At 36.0% G+C, this 21,615-nt stretch overlaps 1 protein-coding gene across 2 annotated transcripts in view; it reads left to right on the top strand.

The window, feature by feature from the left end:
• The window catches only part of LOC106882358 (cyclin-L1), a 28,975-nt gene extending 9,201 nt beyond the window's left edge, over positions 1 to 19,774 (top strand). For both annotated transcript variants that reach the window (XM_052976992.2, XM_014933011.3), the window contains 8 exons: positions 11,527 to 11,647; positions 12,699 to 12,763; positions 16,310 to 16,409; positions 17,362 to 17,466; positions 17,591 to 17,714; positions 17,903 to 17,996; positions 18,391 to 18,486; positions 18,909 to 19,774. In XM_052976992.2, coding sequence (XP_052832952.1) covers positions 11,527 to 11,647; positions 12,699 to 12,763; positions 16,310 to 16,409; positions 17,362 to 17,466; positions 17,591 to 17,714; positions 17,903 to 17,996; positions 18,391 to 18,486; positions 18,909 to 19,251 — 1,048 coding nt within the window. In that variant the 3' untranslated portion in view covers positions 19,252 to 19,774. The remainder of the gene's footprint in view (positions 1 to 11,526; positions 11,648 to 12,698; positions 12,764 to 16,309; positions 16,410 to 17,361; positions 17,467 to 17,590; positions 17,715 to 17,902; positions 17,997 to 18,390; positions 18,487 to 18,908) is intronic.
• The last annotated feature ends 1,841 nt before the right edge of the window (positions 19,775 to 21,615 follow it).

The raw sequence follows: 21,615 nt of genomic DNA, 5'->3' as shown, positions 1-21,615 counted from the left end.
TATAATAATTTGACAAATGGTAAATATAGATCCTTTGTTGAGATTGATTATTATATTGGGGATGAATCATGAAATATCGAAGTTTTTGACATACATCTATGCCTGATATTATTCCTCTATCTCTTCATAATATCAGTGACCAGGTCATAGGTTTACATATATAAGACTGCTATAAAGGTTAAAAGAAGAGAATTATATAACAGTATGCATGTGTATTTGATATTGCTATTCTGACTTTCTCATGATGTTAAATAATAGATATATATATAAACACACACATACACATGTATCGTGTGTGTATATGTATAGTACATTGATGTACCTTTCTTCCTCTCTGGGTCGATTGAATAAGTACCAGTGAGTACTGGGATCAATGTAATTGACTTACTCCCACCTTCGAAATTGCTGGCCTTTGTGGTGGTAGCTTTGCAGCACATTGGTCTTGGTTTTGATCCTGTTGCACAGCTGTTTCATTGGCTAAGTTTTGTACCATAGTCTTTGGTTGGCAAAAAACCTTGAGTGAAATTTTGTAAATGGACACTGCAGAAGCCTGTTGTGCCTGTGTAGTAGTGGGAGCCTTTGAAGGCAGTGTCCCAGTATGGTCGTAGTTCACTGACTGAGACCAGTGGAAGTATAACATCTCAAATCTGGATAAATAAATAAATATGAATTTAAATAGAAATATTATTTTGCTGCAAATAACTGGTATAGCTCTACTTGGGTTACATAGGTGATTAGGTTTGTGTTTTGATATAGGGCGAAAGATAGACATCATTCAGTCAGTATATCATGATTTTTCATGTTGTATGAATGGCTGAGTAAAGTGCAGACTGTGATATGGCAGCATAACTACACTTAATAAGTGGTCTTTGATTTACCAACATATTTTGAAGTGAAGTGTGTGTGTGTGACCTGACCTGTTATTTAGGCATCGTTGTCCTATGATCAGATCTACTTTTCATTTGGTTCATCACAAAGGTAAGTTTTATCTCTTGGAATATCTTCAGATAATAATAGGGTTGTGATTCTTCTTATACACCTATTTTGCCATTCTTTTATTTACACGAATAGGGGTATGTGTGTGTGTGCGTGCAACATATGCATGTGAATATATGTAAGAATATGTAATATATGTATTAAACTTGGATGGTTTACTTCTGCCATTGTGCAGAATTGGAATATAGTTGAGGAAAATGGTATAGGAGCCTCTCATATGCATATATGGGTGAAGTAGTTTAAGTTATTGGGCTGCTGCCATGCTGTAGTTATGTATGGTACACTGAAGTGGTTGCTGTTGGAAGAGAAACCAGCTGTGGAATCCATGTCCGATATGGTCCCCGACCCATCTAGGAAAGCAGTGACTCCTTAGTAAGTGCTGAGTTGAATTGTGACAGTCTGTCCAACCAATACCAGCATGGGAAAGTGGTGGTGATGGGTGACTTTTCTCTATCGACTGAGGCACTATTTGAACTTGTTCCATTATGATCCTAGTGACGCCCCCCCCCCCCTCACCTTCTCAATGATGGAATGTTGTAAATGAGTTTATAAGTAGAATAGGCATGTAATAACATCTAATTATTATTTGAGAGATAACATTATCTTGTCACTTGGTAAATGTCTTTACCTTTCATAACAACTATTTTGCTAGATATTTGTGTGACCTAAATGTGCAATTAACTCTGGGGGAAGTTTATAGCTGTTGAAAATTGATACATTAATTACATTCTCGTTTAATAGAATGTAGATATTGAAGGGAGTTGTGTGATTTTAAGTGTCTTTGACCTGTCTGGTTTTATGGTTTAAGGATTTAATTTGTGGAAATGCATTTAAGTGTTCGTTTTTAAAATCTGGTTTTGTAATATGATGTATAATTGTAAACTTTGATCTTAAGAAGTGAAATCTTAACGTATTATATAATAAAGAATATAGAAGAACTGAATAAGTCTGCTCTAGAAAACTTGGTGGGACTTTAATTTAAGTGACATAGTGTGTTAATATTTACATATTGCCTAAGGTCAGTTTCTGCTAGAGTCAACTTAGCCTTTCATCCTCTCTGGGTCGATTGAATAAGTACCAGTAGGTACTGGGATCAATATAATTGACTTACTCCCACCTTGAAATTGCTGGCCTTGTGCCAAAATTTGAAATCAATTTTTAGACATTGTGTTCATGATGGCAGTCTCATTTACGATGATACTAGTTGTACCCCGTGAAAATTCCATGGTTATTTTGTAAATTGTAAGATAACACTTATTGCTGATCCCTTCAATAAACACATTCTCTTTCTCTCCTTTTTCTTTCAACTATAACCACATTTCCCACATATCTATATATATATATATATATATATATATACACACACACACACACACACACACACACACACACACACAAAAGTGTATATGTGCATACACGTATGCAGTTTTCTCTGCTTCTTTCTCTCACTTTTCTTTCACTCCCGCTCCCCCCAACTAACTAAAGTGTAACTTGTAAAGGAACAATCAGAATTATAATATAGATGTGACAGGTGTGTTTATGACTCATTTTTGTGGCATGTTGATTGTAACATCAATAATGAGTAATTAACTTGTGAGAAAACTTAGTTTCTGTTTTTGGGAAGCGCTTTTAGGAGATATTATTTAAATAGGAATTCGATTTTTCCTCATGCTGGGGTCACATCAAAAGCACTCGTGTTGGTGCCATGTAGGATGCACTTATGCCCATGTCATGTAAGAGTATCCGTGCCAGTGCCATATAAAAGGCATCGAGTACACTGTAAAGTGGTTGGCATTAGGAAGGGCATTTCAGCTGTAGAAACCATGCCAAAAGAGACAACTGGAGCCTGAGCAGCTCTCTGGCTGGCCAGCTCCTGGCAAACCATCCAACCCATGCCAGCATGGAAAATGAAGATGATGATGAATTAGTCTTTGGATTACAGGCAGTAATATGTGCAGGCATTGCTGTTTTGTTGAGTTTACTTTGTAATGATGTTTCGGGTTCAGTCCCACTGTACAGCACCATGGGCAAGTGTCTTCTACTGTAGTTCCTGGTTGGTCAGTGCCTTGTGAGTGAACTTAGATTGAGTTTGTATGGAAGCCTATTGTGTGTGTGTGTGTGTGTGTGTGTATATATATATATATATATATATATATATATATATATATATAAATAAATTTTTGATCCAAGAAGATGAAGATGGAATGAACAGCCTTTAATACAAATCACAGCAGTTCTGTGCATTAGCAATAGCTGTTTGTTGCCAAGTTTTCCATATTATACATATTACATATCTGTATACTCACCTGCTAATATGTAGGTACACAGCTATTGCTGGATCATATTTGTATAATATGGAAAACTCAGCAACTAACAGTTGATACTAATGCACAGAAACAATTGTTGTGACTTGTATTAAAGCCTGTTCGTTCCATCATCCCTGTATTATGAATTTTTGGCATGGATTAAGAGCGTGAGAAGCACTGCTACTGGTGATGTAGGTAAGACTTCGTTTTGGATTAAAGTCACTTCTCTCCTGTCTCTGCTGATATTAAGTTAAACATTCTTGTGTGGCTAAGAATGCCATTAAGAAGTTCACTGTCTGGCGAAAAAGGTCGAGAGAGTAGGTATAAGTACCAGGTTTTAAAAATGCATGCTGGGGTTGATTTGTTCAGTTAAGCCCTTCAAAGTGGGGCCCCAGTATGGCCATGGACCAATGACAATGAACTGTAAGATAAAAGATGCAAATATAGTAATAGGCGAAGAGCTGGTCTGTCAGTGTAAAATGATGGTAATGACAAAGGCAATTTTATTTCTAGAAGAAAGCTAAAGAAAGCTTATGCTTTGAAATAGTTTTGGTGTGTGTTATATGTCTGGCATTTAGCTTGTCAGGGTATTGTTGTTTAGCCTATTGTTATCGAGAGGTCTAGATACTACAAAATGCAGTGTGTTCATTAATGTGTGAACTCCAGGAAATTTCCAGCAGATTGAGCAGCTGCTTACAGGCTCCTCCATTGGCTTATTTTAACTTGTGTAATGGAGAAAGGTCTGTGTTAATGGAGGTAGTCCTGGTTTTATCCGGTATGTTGTATATAATTGATGAGTGGAGTTAACCTGGTCATCAGATATCTTGGAATGATAGTGATAGTACTCAAGGTTAGCCCTGTCAAGCAAACCCATAGTCAAAAGTGTCCTTACTGTGAACATTGTCTTTTTGGTATGTTCAATGTGTCCTTTCTTTTTAACAGAGTTGAATGTAATTTGACAGGTTTAACTGTTATTTGTACCAAATTCAATAACTGAGTGCTTAGGGCCTTGTGTTGTGTGTATTCATATTTAGTTACTATAATTTGTTCATCACTATCTGAACAATAATTGGTGGGGAGATATTTTTTTTTTGGTGTTCTGGTTGAGGAGCTGGTTTACTCTAGTTGGTTCTGGTTGAGGAGCTGGTTTATTCCAGTTGGTTCTGGTTGAGGAGCTGGTTTACTCTAGTTGGTTCTGGTTGAGGAGCTAGTTTGCTCTAGTTGGATCTCAGATTTGGCACAGTTCTTAACCCTTATGTCTAATGGCTCTAACATATTTTAAATATGAGGTTGTAGATAAGTATTTTGTTGGTAGCTGATAGGTTGTCATATATAATGGTGATGCCCAAAAATGATTTGTAGACTAAACTTGGAGTGATTTCCATATTTGATTTTGTAGCTTTTACTCTACAAAAATTTAAGAGTTTTCTTATACTTTAATTTAGTCTTTGAAGAGGAAGGCATTTTTTAAATATTTATATAGGCTTTTTTTTTGCTTTGGATTGTGTGTTGTGTGTATATATATATATATATACACACACACACACATGAATGCGCAAGTGTAGGCCTAATTGTTTGGCTTCCCGTCCACTGCATAGCACTTTGGATAAGTATTCTATAGCTCCCGGTCAACTGAATTTTTCTAAATAGATTTGGTAGATACAAACAGAATGAAGCCTGTTTATATGTTTGTGCTGCTGTTTTCTTGTCTTGATATCAAGTGATGGTTGTAAGCTAGCTTCCATTATTCAAGCTGTGTCATTCATTTCCAGTCTTCCATGGAAATGTGTCCAGCCAGGGAAATATAACAGGTGAGGGTTGGTAAACAGCAAGTGCATTTGGCTGTAGATCTGACTCATGCAAGGCCAGAAAAGTTGGTATTGAAATTATGTATATTATATATATATATATATATATTTATACATACACATACACACACACACATCTTCGAAGATAATTAGTGTGGAAAATTTTCATCTTAGTAACAGCTTTCACTTTAAACATTAGATATTTAAAATTGTTTTCGTACAATGAGATAGATTATTGGGGAGAATATTTTTGTCTTTTTTTTTTTTTCCTGTATTTTCTCTTCCCGCACCAATTTTGTCAAATTATATAACTTCTTTTGCTAAAACTAGATGCTCGTAGAACCTAAGATGCTGGTTAATTAAAAGAATGTATTCAGGTGTGGGTTTTTATATAAACATGATTTTCATAAAATATTCATGTTGAACAACACATTTTAATTCTAAGAGGGACTATTTTGGTCTTTAGTCTGTCTGCTAGTTAATGTTATTTGAATAAATAATAGGATTGTAAGACATTGAGTAAATGATCGAGGGTAACAATAATTTTTCACATTACTTTTTTTGGGATAAGGTTAACAATTTAAGTTTGGTTCTCTATACTAGCTGCAGATAATCATCATGGTGATATATAATGTCACTGTTTTAAACATCATAGTCAAATAAACTGGTGTCTTGTTTATTTATCATCCTTTGATGCTGTTCAAAATTGACAAAGTCCTAGTGCTCTTAAATAACAATAACAGCTTTGATTTTTATTCTGCCAGATTCCACATACAATCAGTTATTGCTGTCAGTTATTGCTGCTATCAGGAAGGGCAGTTAACCATTGTTTGATCTGTTGACGCCATATAACCACCTGTTGTATCATAGGCATACTTTGATTCTTTTGTTACCCTGTTTCTTTTGAAATATGTTTGAATTAATTTTTAAAATAATGAAGAATTTAGTAAAGTAGCTCATTATTATTAAGCTGGTATTAAAAGCAAGGAATGTTAATGGAAGATTTTAATCAAAACCATTTTAAGACAGGCGAACTAGGACGTGGGGCTCAAGTGAGTTGTTGATTTTGTCCCCTTGGCATTTTGATAATATGGAATCAGAGATATAATGTCTCTTATCAAGCTGGGTTTTTTTACTGTAAGATTCTCGTAGGTCTCTCTTTCATCTTTAATTCTAGTTTGAGGAAGGGTGGTTGTGCTTAGCCTTTCCACTTAGTCTCCTGTGCTGAGTATAGGACCACGTGGATACTATGAATTTTTGAAGGTCACTGACTTGGAAAGTTTGAAATCCAAAGTGAGATCAGCAGAGACGAATAGAGACTTAATAATTATTACTTCATCTGATATAGTCCTTTTAATGGTAGTTGGTTGTGTGTGTGGTGGAACTACAACAGTGTAGAATGAGCAGTTTATGGGAGGTGGAGGCAATAGCATTAGCTTTGATAAGGTAACAGTTTTTATGGAGCTTTGGCTGTGTGGATTCATGGTCGTATGCTTAAAGGCCTACATATTCTGTTTTCCTGACTGACTCCTGATTGCAGCCCCTGGTCGTGTTGTGTTTAAAATAACAATTGTATTAATGTTTATAGGTGTTCATAATTAAAAACAACTCAACACAGTATGGTATTCAGTTTGTGGTGCTGGTTAGCACAGATCAACTTTGATTGAAGTCACCTTTGGTCAAAGATGTTCCAACCATGTCTTTTGAGCATTGCATATCTGGGACTAAATTGTCCAATTTGGTCGGGCTTTTTCAGGCCTGTAGGATGCAGTCTGAGAGGGATTTGGCTGCTATTCTTTGCATGTCATATTTGATGTCACTGGTGTTCAGCCTTGGGTCAAACTTGAGTTGACCTGTAACCGAATGTAATCCAGTATCTTCTAGGAGACTTTGCTGTCATTTCTAGCAGATTGAGCAACTATGGAGTATGTATGCTTCTGGTTTGTCTCTGGGGCTTACATTGAATAAACTTGCTGGAATGACAAGTGGAGAAACTTTATACATGTCCTGATTACATAACATTATTTTTGAAATTCTCTGACAGCTAAAGAGTTATCAGACAGTGAATGTTGCATTGACAGCAGTGTTTAATCTGTTGATGTGTGTGTTGTGGATGGAGTGGTAGCCCATGTAAAACCTTTTTTTTACTATATTTCTCTTGAAAAACACTGGGTTTTTTTTATTTTTTTCTCAGTATGTAGCAAAATAAATTGGTCCTTATTTAAGCTGGTGTTTGAAAAATCAATTTTTGATGGAAGGTTTTAGTTAAGTTCACTTTAAAACAGGAAGCTTGTATTATAAGATTACAGGCAGGTTGGTATCGAAAAGTGTTAAGTATTCTAACTCAAAGGTGTAAGGTTTTCTTAATTTGGAAATTATATTAAATCTTTTGTTGTTGAAATAGAATGCCTTCCTTTCAACCTTAAGAATTATGAATACCTCAAATTTTCTGGAAGGTTTTAATTTAGATCACTTGAAAACAAGGTTTGTATCATGGAACTAGGGGCTATTTCAAGTGGGTTGGTATCAAAAAGGTTATGTTAATTATTAGGCAGTAAATACTATAATGGAAATTTGCTTTGTGACTATCTTTAGTTTGATTGGCCTATTAATGTTAATATAATTATTGTAGTAGTGTTGGCCATGTCACTGGAACCTCTCTGAAATATTGACATAATAAATGAAAAGTAATGGTCTAATAACATTTTATACTGAAATGGTTTGGGATGGAAAGTAATGTAAGATACATGATGCCGCCCTCTTTAGGCTAATTAACACATTAATGATGCAAATTTGATGAAATATATGTAGTGGTGCTGCCTTCCTAATGTCATAAATCTCCTCATATCTACCCTATGCAGATTAGGTGTCTTATTCTTGACTGTGTATGTAGCTCCTGACTGGATTAGAAATAGGAATTTTTATATCTAGTGACAATTGTTTGCTCCACTGAGGCTGCTGATGTATGTATGCTTCAGATGTTAATAATGTCGTAATCCGTAATCTTTATTAATTAACATGACCTTGAAGTGATATCTATTTCTTTGTCTTGTTCAGTCACTTAGTAGGCGTCAATGTGTAATCTTTAGTTGAGGAGGCAGGTGTTGGTTCACCAGCATATTTCAGTTCTTTTGGTGTTTTTCCATGCTTCATCTGTGGAATGTAGCCCCTTCCCCCACCTAAATGCTATTTTAATAATTATTACTTCATCTGATATAGTCCTTTTAATACAGGGTCTTGCGGGGGAACTATGTGTAGACATTGTTGGCAAGTATAGCATATGACTAATCTTTATTGTCTAAATGTATAAGCATAACTAATGGCACATAAATCAGTCAGCCTTGCAAATGTTGTATGAATACTTTGCTATTGTTTCATACACATATTTAGAACTTGGCATGGAAAGTCTACGTTGCACCATGGATTGACATATTAGTGTCCCTTCCTGGTGAACAGCTGTTTTTAGTTTCATGGAAATTGTCAATAAACTGAAAGGTCAGCCAATCGAGTGATCCATGGCACTTCATTTCTTCACATTTTAAAATAATGCTTTCTTGGCACAAGACTGGCAATTTTGAAGCAAATGGAATGACTAATCAATCCCATCAACCTCCAGTACTTCACTAATGGTTCATTATGTTAAAACCATAAGAATGAAGGGCAGAGTTGATTTCTGATGGGATTTGAACTCAGAATGTAAAGAATTGGAGTGTTTACTGCTCAGCAGCTTTTCTGGTGTTGTAACAATTCTGCCACTCTACCAGCCTGGGTTCTTTAATGATTATGTCAATGGAAACTGTCATTCTGCAAGTGGCCAATTTTTGTTGAACCCCCTCCCCTTTATCGAGGCATCAGCCAAGCCAGTCAGGCTGATTGCCTGGGCCAGCCTGATTACCTCTCCATCCATCCTGATCTTCGATTTGTGCTTTTAGGTCTTCAACTTGGCATCCAACATCTTTTGCAAGCTGTTTTGTATGCGTCTTCTGTGGTAGCACAATTTGGTGTCCACAGCAACATTACTTACAAGTTCTTTACTTCTCCAGCAGTGGCCAGCAAACCTCAATCTCCACTCTTGGATGGTTGATAAGAGAGTTGCTACATTCCCATATAACCATTGTTTTGTTTCATCCGATTTCTGGGAAAATGAAGTTACTGCTCAAACACGCAGTAAATTAGAATTCACAGTTACTGCATGTTCTCTCTCTTCAAAGAACTATGGGGACCTAACATTGCTAAGTTTTATACATAGCACAACATACAGTGAAGGGGACTCGTTCAATTTTCTGTGGATTGCTCTGTGATTTATAGCAAAAGCTTTACCATTTCACATTGTCATTCATGAAATGAACAATGCCACCATTTATGTCAACAGCATGTTTTCAGGTTTTCTTGCACAGTCCTATTGTTTTTAGGATGAAATTTACATCAGGGTGTATTTCAATCTGAGATAATGTCTAGTACTGTGCTCATGTGTTGTAGACTTTGAAATGATGTATTTTATGACATCTCTGTCTCATTTTTTTCCATAAAGGCTTACATGAAAATGCAGATAGAAATGTTTCTGCACTGAGTGACTGAATTGAGATATCTACAAAAACGTTTCCATCACCAAAACCTGTTACATGTGCCACAAAACACCTGACCATTCCCTTTACCGTCAAAGTATAGTCATTTAAAAATCATACCAGTTTTCTCCCAGGCCTGCCTATATAGATCTGAATTTTGTTGTTTTTAACATCTATTCTAGCACAATTTTCAAGTTTGTTGATTATTGCTATCTGATTGTCATTGTTAACTCCCCCGCACACACCTGATTTATAGTAGATGAAACTCGTCAAAAGAGCTCATTTAGATGTTTAAAATTTCATGATCTGCAGTTATAATTTTATTAGTGTTCAGTGAGTAATTAACAAATATTGAAGCCTTAATCTAAAACTCATCAAACATAATAAGGTGCTGCTATTGAGGAGTATAGATTGTTTTAGTCATTTATAATTCTTAAATATTGGATTGGTTTAACTAATATATTCAGTTTATTTCATGCAATATTTCCACTTGAGTTAACATGTAAAATTAACGTATTTTTCAACTCTTTCTTTTAATTGATATCATTTAATTACTTTTAATTACTAGCAAGAATTTTTATAATTGAAACTGATTTGTTTGTTGGTCCAGTTTGTGGAAATATTGTCAATCCAGTTTAGTTAGAATTGTTTGTAGGTGTGCAGTTCTTGCTTTCATTTGATCGCAGAATTGTAAATTTGTAAACAAAAGAACCAGTCTCCATATTTCAGTCAAGTAAACATCTAAAGCACTGTTCAACTTGTACTGAAACGTTCTCTAGAACCTGCTGGAAAAACTTACCATTACCAGTGAATTTGGCAGACATTTGCAAATGTTCACACTTGTTGCTTCCCGAACTCCTCAGGGTGAGTTGAATTTTTCTGATTTTCTCATAATCTAAACGTTTATTATCTTCTGCTAGTTTTGACAGTTTCTGAGAGAAGATGGTTCTTTCCTTTGATTGTCATAACTGCATTGTTCTTTTTATTATTTCTATTTTTTTTCCTTTTGGTTTAACTTTGTCTTTGAGAATCTTCTGGTATCTGAAATGGTAGAGTAATTCCTTAAATGTTTCTCTCTCTCTCTCTCTGCTCCTTTTAATTTTTTTTTTATAACAATTACTGATGCCATTGCATTTCTTCAGGAATTTTTTCTTATATTCTATAAACAAGAGAAAAGGATGGAAGCATTCTTTATGAGGGTTAGAAGGAATGGACATTGAGAACACCCTGAACATTTGCTGTTCATCGAATGGATTTAACCAGAATGTCTGTAAAAAGTTTTCTCATAATATTGTATATTTGGTGAAATATCCTTTCAGTCATAGTAATCGGGTAGCCGAGAATATATTGTATTATTTTAAGGTTGATTCATTTCTTTTATACTTTTGCATTTGTAACATTTAATGTTTTTACAATTCTGCAAGTTGTGAAATACTTTGTTATTGTTTTGTCTAAATACAGTCTGATGATGGTTTTGTTTTATTGAGGTAGTTAGAATGGAACCTTACTGCTTCTCCAGCCAATTTTGCTCCTATGTCTGTAACACTTTACACATATCTCTAACTATAAATTCCTCTTGACAATTAAGATAGAGATGTATTCTTCTAGACTACAATGATTTAGTTTTGTGAAAGTGTCTCCATGTTTTCTGTTCAATGGCAACACAGCTGTTGCTCAGCCTCTCTCATCTCAACCAACCACAACCCTTATCAGTTAAATGTGATTCCAGTTCTTCTAGTCAAAGTCCTATACTTTTTTGAGATGCTATTGCAAGGATGCAGCAGCCTTTTTTTTTTTTTTTTTTTTTTTTTTTGACACATATCCGCAGTGTGGTAATCCTTGTACTTGCAGGACAATCCATCCCATGGTGCTTGACCAGAATTATATCAATTTAAAGAATCAAGTTATCAAGGCTGAACGGAGGGTTCTCAAAGAGTTGGGCTTTTGTGTTCATTTCAAATATCCACACAAGGTGAGTTGTTTCAGTTCTCATAGCAACACTTGGAATTGGTGATTTCCATTACCTTACAACATATTCCAGTTGTTGACTACTGGTGTGCTTGTTCTGCAGCCAGATGATTCTAAGTTATACTGTACTCATTGGCTTCAATGATTTAGTGCCTTCTGGTGAGTGCTTGTGACGAATATGTTCTGCATCTATCCTTAATTATGACAGGTGTTTGGTTAAAATAAATAGAAGTGTTAATGGAAAAATGAAACAGAGGAGGAAAAGATTTTGTTCTAAGCATTATGGATGGGTAAAATTTTTGACTGATTGCTGACCTGTGTCTACAGGTATTTTCGTAGTGAACATAACACGGTTGACAGTGAGTGTACCATGTTATCCTTGGTCAGTGATAATTGAGGATAGATGTAAAATGATAGACAAACTACCACATGCATATCTCTCTCCTGTGTACACAGTGGATTGCTAGCATGGTTGGAGCATCAGACAGAATGCCTGACTATTTATTCTGGGTCTTTGTACAATTTGCTGTGTGTGGCTTTTTAAAAAATTCTTTTTCCTTCTGATGATGAGGTGAATGAGTACTGGTAAAAAATACTGGTGTGCAGCTCACTTTTACCATGATATGTGCTGCTACCAAGTCATGATGGTGATGGCTAAATTATATAATTGGTGTATATCTAAGGGACAGTGGTCAATGTGTTAAGCAAAGGCATTTTGTGGTATGGCTTTTGATTGAAAGCCTTATGTCCCTTAATCCTAGGTTTACTTAGCCTGTCTCCTACTATGAGTTTGACAAAGTAAGTAGCAGGCAAAGTACTGGAATTCTAAGTGCTTCAGTATGACCATAGTGCAGTGGTACATGGTGATTGGACTTGAAATGTTTGTTCTTCAATTCTGTTGGTACTTTTACAATGAGGTGCAGTTAGAAGTAAGCGTGTACTTAGGTATGATAAAATATTTTTTTAGTTACACGTTGAACAAAAACGATTACAATTGATGTTGTATTGATAGATCTGCTGTTAACCGCTGTTGCCATTGTTTCTGTCTACTCCAGATGATTGTTATGTATCTACAAGTATTGGAATGCGAAAAAAACCAGAAGCTTGTGCAGTGTGCATGGTGAGTATTTTCAGTTGATTCAGATTAACAGACACTCAAGTGTCACAGTAATTAAAATTAATCATATAAACAGCAGCATCTTGTCTTCTTGTTGTTGTTTATTTAAATGGGAAATAGGGTCAACTCTTTTGCTTCTGGTCTCAAACCCAAGGATATCAAACTGGTAGGGAAGGGTTCCAGAGTTGTGAAATCAGCAATTTATGTGGTCATACAGGGACAATGTCAAAGTATTGAACAGGGGAGTGTTTGGCTGACAGGGAAGACTATGTGGTGGTGGTAGTAGATGTTTAGCTCCTAGCCAGCCCTGATTGATTTGATGTAATCAAAATATTCCAACCATGATCATCCCCTCTTCTATTTCAGATAAATGTATCTAGGAGTATATTCTTTTGAGTGACATCTGGTTGTTTCTAGCAGTGACCATTTGGTGGTTCTAACATAAATGGTGGAATCTTTAGTAAAATGGGAAAATGTCTGAAAGTAAAAAATAATTCTGTTAATCCATTTATTAACTGTTGAAGTCCCAGCAGATTTATGATCAATTATTCCCAGCATCACCATCCAGTCCCCCCCCCCTCTTCCCTAGGACTACATTATTGAATGTCTTGCCTTTTACTAAGAGAGGGTGTGATTTGAGGCAGATTGGGCTGCCATTTCCTTGCAATTTAAGCAACCGTGTTGAAGCTCCCTTAATAGTTTGGAAGACAATGGGGGGTGGAGTGCATTCTGTGATCAAATGCGTGAACCATGAAGACCAGCTTTGATGCTGTTATTGTTTAGCTTTAGGTTGGCTTTGCTCAAGTGGATATGTGATCAAAGGTGTTCCAGCCATGGCCACCTCCTTTTTGTTTTTCAGGTACACCATGTCTCTAGGACACTCTTATGTACCCATCAATTTTTTTCAAGGTGGTAGGGTGCGATTTGAGGGAGATTTGGTTGCTATTTCTATCTAACAGGGTCACTGTGTAACCTGAGTTGTTTGTGTGGGAAGTTGTTTATTCAAGTTCAGGGTTATTTGCTATTTTCTTAATAAAATTAAACTCTTTGTCAGCCACTGATTGTTTATTAATATTGATTTTCTTTTTTACCTGCCCAGCTGAAATGGGTAGAACTTGCTTTGTGCCATCCTAAGACTGCCGACTACTGTCTACTACAGCTCCTCCTACTGTCGATCAGGAAGTGTCCTGAGAACCAGTCACCACAACCCTGCACAACTGATATGCCACCTGCATCATATTCTCAGAACAAGTTCTTGATGGATCCAACCAGTGCCTGCTGTTGATTTGCAGTTTGTCATTCAAGCAGTGATTCAGGGCTCTTTTCTGATTTTATGGCTTTTTGTTAACTCATTCAGTCCTGTGTGCCAGGTCTCTCTTTTTGAGAAGATGTCTTTTATGAAATTTTTTTAAATCCTACAATGCTTCTGGTAAAATTAAAAAAACACTAAAACCAACCAAAAAAAAAGGTAATAACCCAAACTGCTGCGGTGCTTCCCTCTCGTTTGTACCAAAACTTTCCTCTTTTAATTGATGTCTTCCTGTGTGTTTTTTTTTTTTTATTCCCTGCTTTTGGGCTATTTTAGTTTCTTCTAAGATGCAGAAATGTTTTAAACTTTCAACCTCCTTCCTTCCCATTCTAGCAGTCCTAATATGATTCCATTATTCCCCATTTTCCCTAAAATGTGGGCTGGATGAGTTGACATGTCAGTCTTCCTATGTAAGCTGTAATCAGAAAAATTGTATATTTTTCTAAACAACTTTTCCCTGAACTTGAATATTTCCAACAACCATTTGTTAGTAAATATTTTGTTAGATGCTAGAGTTAGCTGGTTTACACAAACACGCAAGTACACAGTGTCCTGGTTAACAGTAACCAATTTAGTAAGTATTGGTCATTCATTCATTCATTCATTCATTCATTCATCATCATCATTTAACATCTGTTTTCCATGCTGGCATGGGCAACTTTTGGGGGAAGCAAGCTGCACTTAAAAAAATAATTCTAGATAATTTTTCATTAGACCTGCCATTCAGAAAGTCCCATGGACTGCAGTTTTCCCATGAATGGGTTAAACAGTAAATTCTAATGGTATGCAAGCTAGTAGCTCAAGTTTTCTGTAGCTACTAGATCTGATGTGTATATAAACAGAACAGATACTTGTTTCTCTGGGATTGGTCAAGTGATGTAGACACCTGATGAGACTTTAATAAGAATTGAAACTTGATTAAAACGGTTTGTTCTTTTTTTTTTTTTTTTCAAATAAGCAAAGTTGACATGTTTGTATATACCTGCTGTGTAGATTTTTAGATATGTAGTGAGAAGTCTGATGTGAGCAACAAATCATGACTTAACTCTGCTGATGGTATTGAAACAAAAACAAATACTATACAAACTACACAGATTGGTCATGTCAGAGAAATAATGTCTGACTAAATTGTCACTTTAATAATCTCTGATAACTCTTAATTGATAGGTATTTACTCTTAGTTTTTAATCAGCTCTCTTCTTCATCATTTTAATGCTTTCCTAGTTCAGATGGAGTCTGTTGAGGCAGATTTTCTGGTTTCCAACCCACACATTTTTTCCAAACAAGAGGTTTCCCCATGGTCAGATGCATTTTTCATGGAAAACAATATCACTCTTACGGTGCTGAAGCTTGTTTACAACCATTATATGAAGTCTAGACAAGGATACGTGCATACATATATCTATGTATACAACTAACTTTCAGGTTCTGTCTGCCAAATTCACTCATGTCTTTGGTTGACCTGGGGTTATAGTTGACACTTGTCCAAGGTGCCATTACAATGGGATTGAACCTAAATCCACATGATTGGAAAGCAAGCTTTTTATGATGCAGCCATTCCTGCTGAGAGCAATCTATGACAAGAGAAACTAATGAATAGTAATATTCCCATTGGACCCCAAAATTTATTATAAACTTGTGGCCATGCTGATGCACTACTCCACAAAAACTCAGATGGTTATCAATAAAACACTTACTTCAACCCTAGTCAATTGCTGTCTTTCTACACCCTGTAGTTTGTGGGTAGATTGATTTCAGTATTAAACTGAGCCAGTTTTATTTTTGTTCTTAGTTGGTGGTAATATTTTGGGAATGAGATTGATATTCTAATTACATCTACTTCACTTGCAATGAGCATTGCATATGGGCCCAAGATTATCTGATTGGATCTATTTGCTATGAGCATCGCAAATCTCTCTATATGTTCTTCATTTATATAAGTCCAATATGGCTGGAATGCTTTTGATCACAGAATCTGCATGGTCAGGATTGGCCTATGGCTAAACAACAGCTAAAGATATATTCAAGTTTTAGTTACGATTTTGAAGATGTTTTAATGTGAAAGTTCCAGGGGTGATTAGGTGAAGCCTGTTGTATGTTTGTCTCTGTTATTGTTGCATTATTGTCATTCCAAGAAAGTAGCATTTGGATGACTATTTCTACAAACTCTGCTTCACTACAAATGAATGTTTCATACCTCCATCTATTTCCCTATTTTTTTTTCTCTCTCTCTCTTACAGGAATTATATGAATGACAGTTTCAGAACAAATGTATTTGTACGTTATCATCCAGAAACAATTGCTTGTGCCTGTATTTATCTTGCTGCTCGACAACTTCAGGTAAGAACAAATCTTTTTTTTTTTTTAATGTCTATGTCTTCTTTTATGTTCATCCTGTACATTAAGAGTTTGCTCTAGCACCACACTTTTTCGTCTTCTCATAATATTTTTGTAACTGTATTTCCTTTATTATAACAAGACTTGTATTTGTCCTTCCCTCTATCATGCTTGAAGCAAGCAGTGGTGTACCATTCAGAAAGCAAATACCCCCCTCCTACTCCTACAGTCAGGGATTTTTTTTTCTGTCTTGCAAGTTACTTGGTGCTGTTGCTGGTGCCAGTGACATAAGTAGCTGGTGTTAGGAAAGGCATCCATCTGCAGAAGAACCATGCTAAAGCTGACATTACAGTTTGATGCAGCCCTGAAACTGGCTAGGTCCTGTTAGTATGGAAAACTGATATTAAATGATGATGGTCTTTGTGATTTCAAGTTGTAACCAAAGAACAACCTTGTTAGGATTTTGCTTAAATATTGCAGTGATATCAACAGTTGATATCACTGCAATGGTTACAGAATTATTCTATTCTGCTATGAACCAGATCATTGTAATCGTGGAAGATAGGCACTTGAAATTTGTTATTCCATCAGTAGATAGATGTATTAGGATCATCATTGGGTTTGATGTAGTTTATTGAGGTGGATATTTTCCCATGGTTATATTTTTTGAAGAATACTGGAAATGAATGACGCTGACACACATTTTCAACTACCATACTGTTTCAAGACAAGGTGAGAGAGACACACACACATAGGTTTCTTTCATTTTCTGTCTCCCAAGTTCATTCACAAGGCTTTGGTTAGCTAGGGGCTGTTGTAGAAGACTCTTGCTCATAGTACCTTGCAGTGGGACTGAACCTGAAACCACATGGATGGGAAGCAAGCTTCTTAACCTCACAGCTACGCCTGCATGTATATATAACTAATAATGTATTGTTGTTTCTTTAATATTCAGATTCCTTTACCAAATAGTCCCCATTGGTTCTGGTTGTTTGATGTTACGGAAGAACAGATCAAAGCTGTTAGTTTGACAATTTTGAGACTCTATGCTAGGAAGAAGGTAAGTTGATATTTTAGTGTTGTGATCGAGAGCTAAAATAGTCACTCAACTTTACTTGCCTTTCACTTGACTCGTCTTTGCCTATCAATAGATTAAATCTTACTTTTACACATCTTGTTTCTAGGCAAACTGTGATGAATTAGAGAAAATAGTTGCTGAACACAGACGTATACAGGTTGAGGCAAAACTAAAGGCAAAAAATCAGAAATCTGGCAATGGTACCCCTAACTCGACAATTTCACGTCCTGGTAAGTGATTCTCAATGGTTTTGAGGTCTCTTTCTCTTTGTTGTTATACTATATAATTAATTAGTAGTAGCAGTGGTTGTGGTTACTACATGGTCCTTACTGTTGTGTAGTTTGTGATCCTTCACCTTATTCACATATTTCCACAAACTTCTGTTGTGCCATTCCTAAACCTGTTCGTTTCATTTCAGCTTCCCCCAAGTTGACTTGCAGTCCAGTGACTTCTTCAGCTCCAACGAAGGCCAAGAGTAAAGATGAACGTGTTCAATCAGACCACAGTTCAGAGTAAGTTGTCCAGTCTTAATTTAGTAATTAAAAGCAGATGTTAATTTTTTCTTGTCTCATCATTAAGTACTGTGTGTGAGCATTTTAGACACTGATTTCAGAGTAAATATTCAGGGAAAGATAGCTTTTAGTTTCATTACAGCAATCTAGCTGTGTATAATAAAAGTATGTTAGCTAATGGTAAAGTAAATACTATTCTTATGAAATTAGGCTAGGTAGGAGAGAGCCTATTGTAGTAAGAAGCTTCAGGGGTGAATTTAGCTAACAAGGACCTGAGATTTTTCATAGATAAAAGTGCATCTTATATGCCATCAAATACAGTATTAATTTGGTTAGTTTTTCTTTGTGTTACTAGCACTAAATTAATGTCTTCATTTCTGTGTTTTTCTTGTAGTGATCCTGCACCACATAACCATGTCAACAAGAGGAGGCGAAGTCTTTCCAGAAGTGACAAAAGCCTATCAGACTCCAACTCCAAAAGTAGATCGAGGTGAGTTATTTGTTGTTGATGTTCAGGTGGGTGGATTACTCTTGCTTGAATTAAGTATAGCTCCAGTAATGATGGGTTGTAGGGACAAGTACCATTATAGCCCCTAATGACCACTTATTCGATCCACTTGATCTATTAAAGGAGATTTATGTCCTGGTGATGGTTTTTGTCAAAGGAGGAAGGTAGCAGTTTCAATTTCTTTTTAACTTATTGAGAGGAATAAGGTTTCCGTATTTGTCAGGGATTCTTACAGAGAGTCACAAAATGCACATAATATTTTAATATTTGAAGGGAAAGAAAAGTGTCATATATGGTTATGTCTTTAGAACTCCTCTTTTTTAAAATTTCAAACAGAACATTTGAGATTTTAATTATCGTAGCAATTACTATGTATTATTGAGTAAATTTCTTTTCTTTTGCAGATCTGAGAGGTCTTTCAGCCACAGTCACAGTCGATCTCCTGCCAACAAGAATAAAAGATATCGGACTCCACCACGTAAATATCGTAGCAAGGATAAATACTCGCCTGAGCGCTACGTCCAGAAAGAAAAACACACCCACAAACGTAACAAACGTCGGTCATACTCGAGAAGCCGCAGTCGATCATTCAGTCAGTCTCCTGAACATCGACGTGCTGGCCACAAGAAATACTACCGTGAGAGGGACCATTATCCTTACAATCACAGCCCCGACAACAAACAGTATAAGAAACACAGAAACCACCGCAGCCCCTCTTACGAGAGGTATGACAAGTACAAACGGTAATGCCAGCTTGTCAAAGCAGAATGTGATTTTTGTATACCAGTTCCCCCCCTCCTCTCCCCTTGCCACTCACCACGTTAGTTGACAATTTCCTACCTCCAACACAGGAGAGTGTTAGTGGTACCATCAGTTTGTTGGTCTCAGTTGACAGCACCCACCCCAACCTTTCACCTTGCTGTGTTCCTACAATGATACATAGGTCCTTCATTTCCCTTTTAGGTTATTTCTAAATTTCTTTTTTTTTTTTTTTAAATTCAAAAAAGAACATCAAAAAAACGTGGATTCTGTGAAGTCCATGGAACAATCTAGATTGAAATGTTTGTTGGGTCTGTTGCTACTGTGCACTGATAACTAAAAGTTTGTGTATGTGTGGTTTGGTCCTGTCTGTGTTCCATCATCTTGGCTATCTCATCTACTTCTCAGGGACATCATTTGTCGATACTCATCATGCCATGAAAAGGATGTGAAGACAGTTGTAAATATATTTGTAAATAGACATTAAAACATATATCTGTATAGATTCAAACTTCTCTCTGTCTTCTTTTATTCTTGTTCTCATTGTTGTTTTAGCCCATTTGATAGCCTGCTTGAAACTGCCTCTGGTTTTATGACACACTTTCTGTTTTAATGTGATCTAAATTTTAAAATCTCCCATCAGAATTTCATCTTGATTTATGTTCCAAATACCAGCTGTACAACGACAGTTATTTTTTAATAAGTTTTTTATTATTTTCAAAATTTTATTGAATCATAGGCAGTGTGTTTCAACAGAAATGTGGTAACAAAAAGGTTAATATTCTTGGAACTGTTACTGCTATATTTCTGCTAATATTGCACTTGTTGGGATCAGGGGCTTTGTGCTGGTCCAATCCTGCTCAAACGGATCTTTTGAATGAAAGACTTTCCAACCATGACCATTTTTTCTTTTATGTTCAAATTGTGTATTTAGGACTATTTTATCAAATATTGTTTAATGTCCATCTTCTAAGCTGGTATTGGTTGGACAGTTTAACAAGAAACAATGATCCAGAGCACTCTGCCAAGTTCCATTGTCTACTTTTCGATGGCCTCAGCTAAATGCTCTTCATAACACCAGCCACTTCGTAGACTATGGAATACTTCAACTTCAAGGGTGGGCTTGGCCTTTTTGTCAAATTGTAAAAAAATATTTGAGGCAAATTTTTGGCTGCTGTTTCTAGATCATGTTATCCTGTTGACATTTCATCAATCTTTTTGCCAGTACAATGAGTTAAGAGTAATCCAGATATTCTATCTCATTCAAATCAACCAGATCTGGCATCTCACACCTAACTTACAATGTCATTCTAAAAAGAAACAATCTCATTGAAATCTTAAAGCTACAAGATAATACATGGTTAATTCTAAAGGTGAATAAATAAGCATTACATTTGAGAAAATAATGTGAATGCCAAAGGGCTGAGGAACATGGATTTATTTTATCATTCCTCAACAAAGAAAACTCCTCAGTGTTGGTGAGGTTTGTTCAGAGTTACTGTAATGAAACAATTTTAACACAGAAGGTATCATGTAAAAATCTTGAAAGATACAGGCATGACTGTGCTATTAAGGGTTCACAATTTCACTGACAGTTATATTTTGAACAATCTTATTCTTTAACCATCCTTGAGTTGGTATTTTTCTTATATCACAGATTTTTAAAGGCAAAAAGCCAGCATCCAGACACCTGCACATATATATGCTACAGGCTACTTTTCGTTTTACATCAACCAATACGCGATAAGGCTTTTGTTGACCTGGGCCTATAGTAGAAGACACTTGCAGAAGTCACTGTGCACTGTGACTACCTGAAACTACTCTCTCGAGAAGTGAACTTCTGAATCAATCATGCCCGGAAAAGAGCCCAATCCTTTCAAACAAAAAATATCGTGTAATTGTTTTTCCCCGATCTACTTAGATGCTTCTTTGTAACTTTTTACTATGAATCAGTAATCTTTCTACTCGCTGTTTAACAATAACATCTTGCAGCCGATGTTTGCTTGACGTGGGTATTTGCTACCGAGGAAGCTGACAAAAAATCTAGCAACTTCACCAGTATTGGCCGACCTTTGCCCACTGCTGGTATTTCTATATTACATGTGTAATGGTATGCGACTCAGTGTCTGACGTATTTTAGGACAGGGGAGGTAATCGAGTAATTATTCCACTTCGATATGGGCATGTCAGGACAAACTAATTCCTAAAATAACTGAGATGAACTGTTTTATTTATTTTCTGAGTTTTCGGCTCTACGCCCAGTCTTTTGCACATACAAAATAAGTAGCTTATTGTAATCACTTTGGGACAGTTATTTAGATAACATTAAGCAGGAGATATGACAATATTCTG

This window comes from Octopus bimaculoides, chromosome 26 (assembly GCF_046866305.1).
Source record: "Octopus bimaculoides isolate indiv1 chromosome 26, ASM4686630v1, whole genome shotgun sequence".
In the NCBI taxonomy this organism is placed as follows: Eukaryota; Metazoa; Mollusca; class Cephalopoda; order Octopoda; family Octopodidae; genus Octopus; species Octopus bimaculoides.
This window is presented reverse-complemented; position numbering and strand designations above follow the sequence as displayed.